The sequence below is a fragment of the Amphimedon queenslandica genome, unplaced genomic scaffold (genome assembly GCF_000090795.2).
Source record: "Amphimedon queenslandica unplaced genomic scaffold, v1.1 AMPQUscaffold_1927_Cont26068, whole genome shotgun sequence".
In the NCBI taxonomy this organism is placed as follows: domain Eukaryota; kingdom Metazoa; phylum Porifera; class Demospongiae; order Haplosclerida; family Niphatidae; genus Amphimedon; species Amphimedon queenslandica.
In genome coordinates, this window is record NW_003557735.1 from 1 (window position 1) to 1,234 (window position 1,234).

At 36.3% G+C, this 1,234-nt stretch overlaps 1 protein-coding gene across 1 annotated transcript; it reads right to left on the reverse strand.

Moving 5' to 3' along the window:
* Positions 1 to 35: 35 nt before the first annotated feature.
* Positions 36 to 1,228, reverse strand: LOC100641533 (dolichyl-diphosphooligosaccharide--protein glycosyltransferase subunit STT3B-like). The gene is made up of 4 exons (XM_003392050.3): positions 1,104 to 1,228; positions 721 to 890; positions 332 to 445; positions 36 to 179 (listed from the first exon to the last, which is right to left on the reverse strand). The coding sequence occupies exons 1-4, from the start codon at positions 1,201 to 1,203 to the stop codon at positions 51 to 53; spliced, it is 513 nt and encodes a 170-aa protein (XP_003392098.2). The 5' UTR covers positions 1,204 to 1,228; the 3' UTR covers positions 36 to 50.
* Positions 1,229 to 1,234: the final 6 nt, after the last annotated feature.

Here is a 1,234-nt window from a genome sequence, read left to right on the forward strand (position 1 = left end):
GCTATAGTAGAGGGTATTTTTTAGAAAGTGTCCCGTTGAGGTTCAGTTTCTTACTTGTATATTCTCACTAGCCAGTGCTCTGTTGTATAGGCTTCCTCTAAATGTGTGAACTTCACATTTTTATTACCAATCTCAACATTCCTGGTCCTGTCATAACCACCTGGTGTATTGTAACTATGCTGTATAGGGAGAGGGGGAGAGAGAGAGGGAGAGGGGGAGAAAGAGAGAGAGAATCAAGTGATAAGGTAAATTTACAAAATAGAGAGTACGTGTAAAGGAGAGAGTAAGAGAGGGAGAAAAGGAAAAAAAGAGGGAGGGAAAAATAACTAACCTGTACTTCACCAAATCTATAGTAGCACATTTTATACATGAGACAATTGAGGAGGACAGGGGAACCAGCAGAATCAACTCTGAACTCACCTTGTGGAGTGAAATACCTCGACTCCTAAAATAACCAAAAAATTAAAATAAAATAAAAAACTAATTTATTGCATGTAAATGTACATGTATCTCATTGTAATAGCTACCAATAATTAATAATATCAATAATAGCTGAAGAGATTGAGATAACACATTACTATACCCCTCAATTGAAACTGAAAGTTTACATTAAACAAAAGTACACCAGTGTTTGGGAATGAGGGAAATAAATAAAATCAATTATTGCAATAATTATTAAATAATTAATCACAATTTTAATTATTAATTGACCACACCCACCTTTATATCGTTAGGATGCTCTCCCTCAGCGATCCTTACCATCCAAAGAAACTTGTTAATATCGTCCCCGGAGTACCCGATCATGCCACCAAATATAACCAGCACATAGTCCACTCCTAGGTTCCTCATTATCTCATACGCCTTCTCTTCAGTACTGCTCATCGCTTTACCTATTAATGATGCAATGATGTAATATGATGTCACTAAATGAGCCACACCCACAAATAAAAAATGAGACCATAATTAATGGGAGTATTCTTTTCAAGCTGAAAACTTTCACAAATAATTCAGTCAAAAATAAGGTGTGAATGTCAAAGTAAATTACATGCGAAATTCATGAAATTTCCACTATACAGTACTTATACAATCTATACAATCCTTACCGACTAGAGCAATATGTGAGTTATTCCAGGTATTATTATCAACTAGTGTTGTCCGGTTGGCCATTCCTGCTATCTGGTACCCATAGTCCCACCATGACATCACTGTGGCATCATCAGGAGTGTTCTGACGC

Coding starts and splice junctions, on each gene's coding strand:
- LOC100641533 (XM_003392050.3), bottom strand. CDS start 1,203: ATGTCATGGTGGGACTATGGGTACCAGATAGCAGGAATGGCCAACCGG. Junction 891..1,103: donor CTCACATATTGCTCTAGTCG/GTAAGGATTGTA, acceptor CATCATTAATAG/GTAAAGCGATGAGCAGTACT. Junction 180..331: donor ATAGATTTGGTGAAGTACAG/GTTAGTTATTTT, acceptor CTCCCTATACAG/CATAGTTACAATACACCAGG.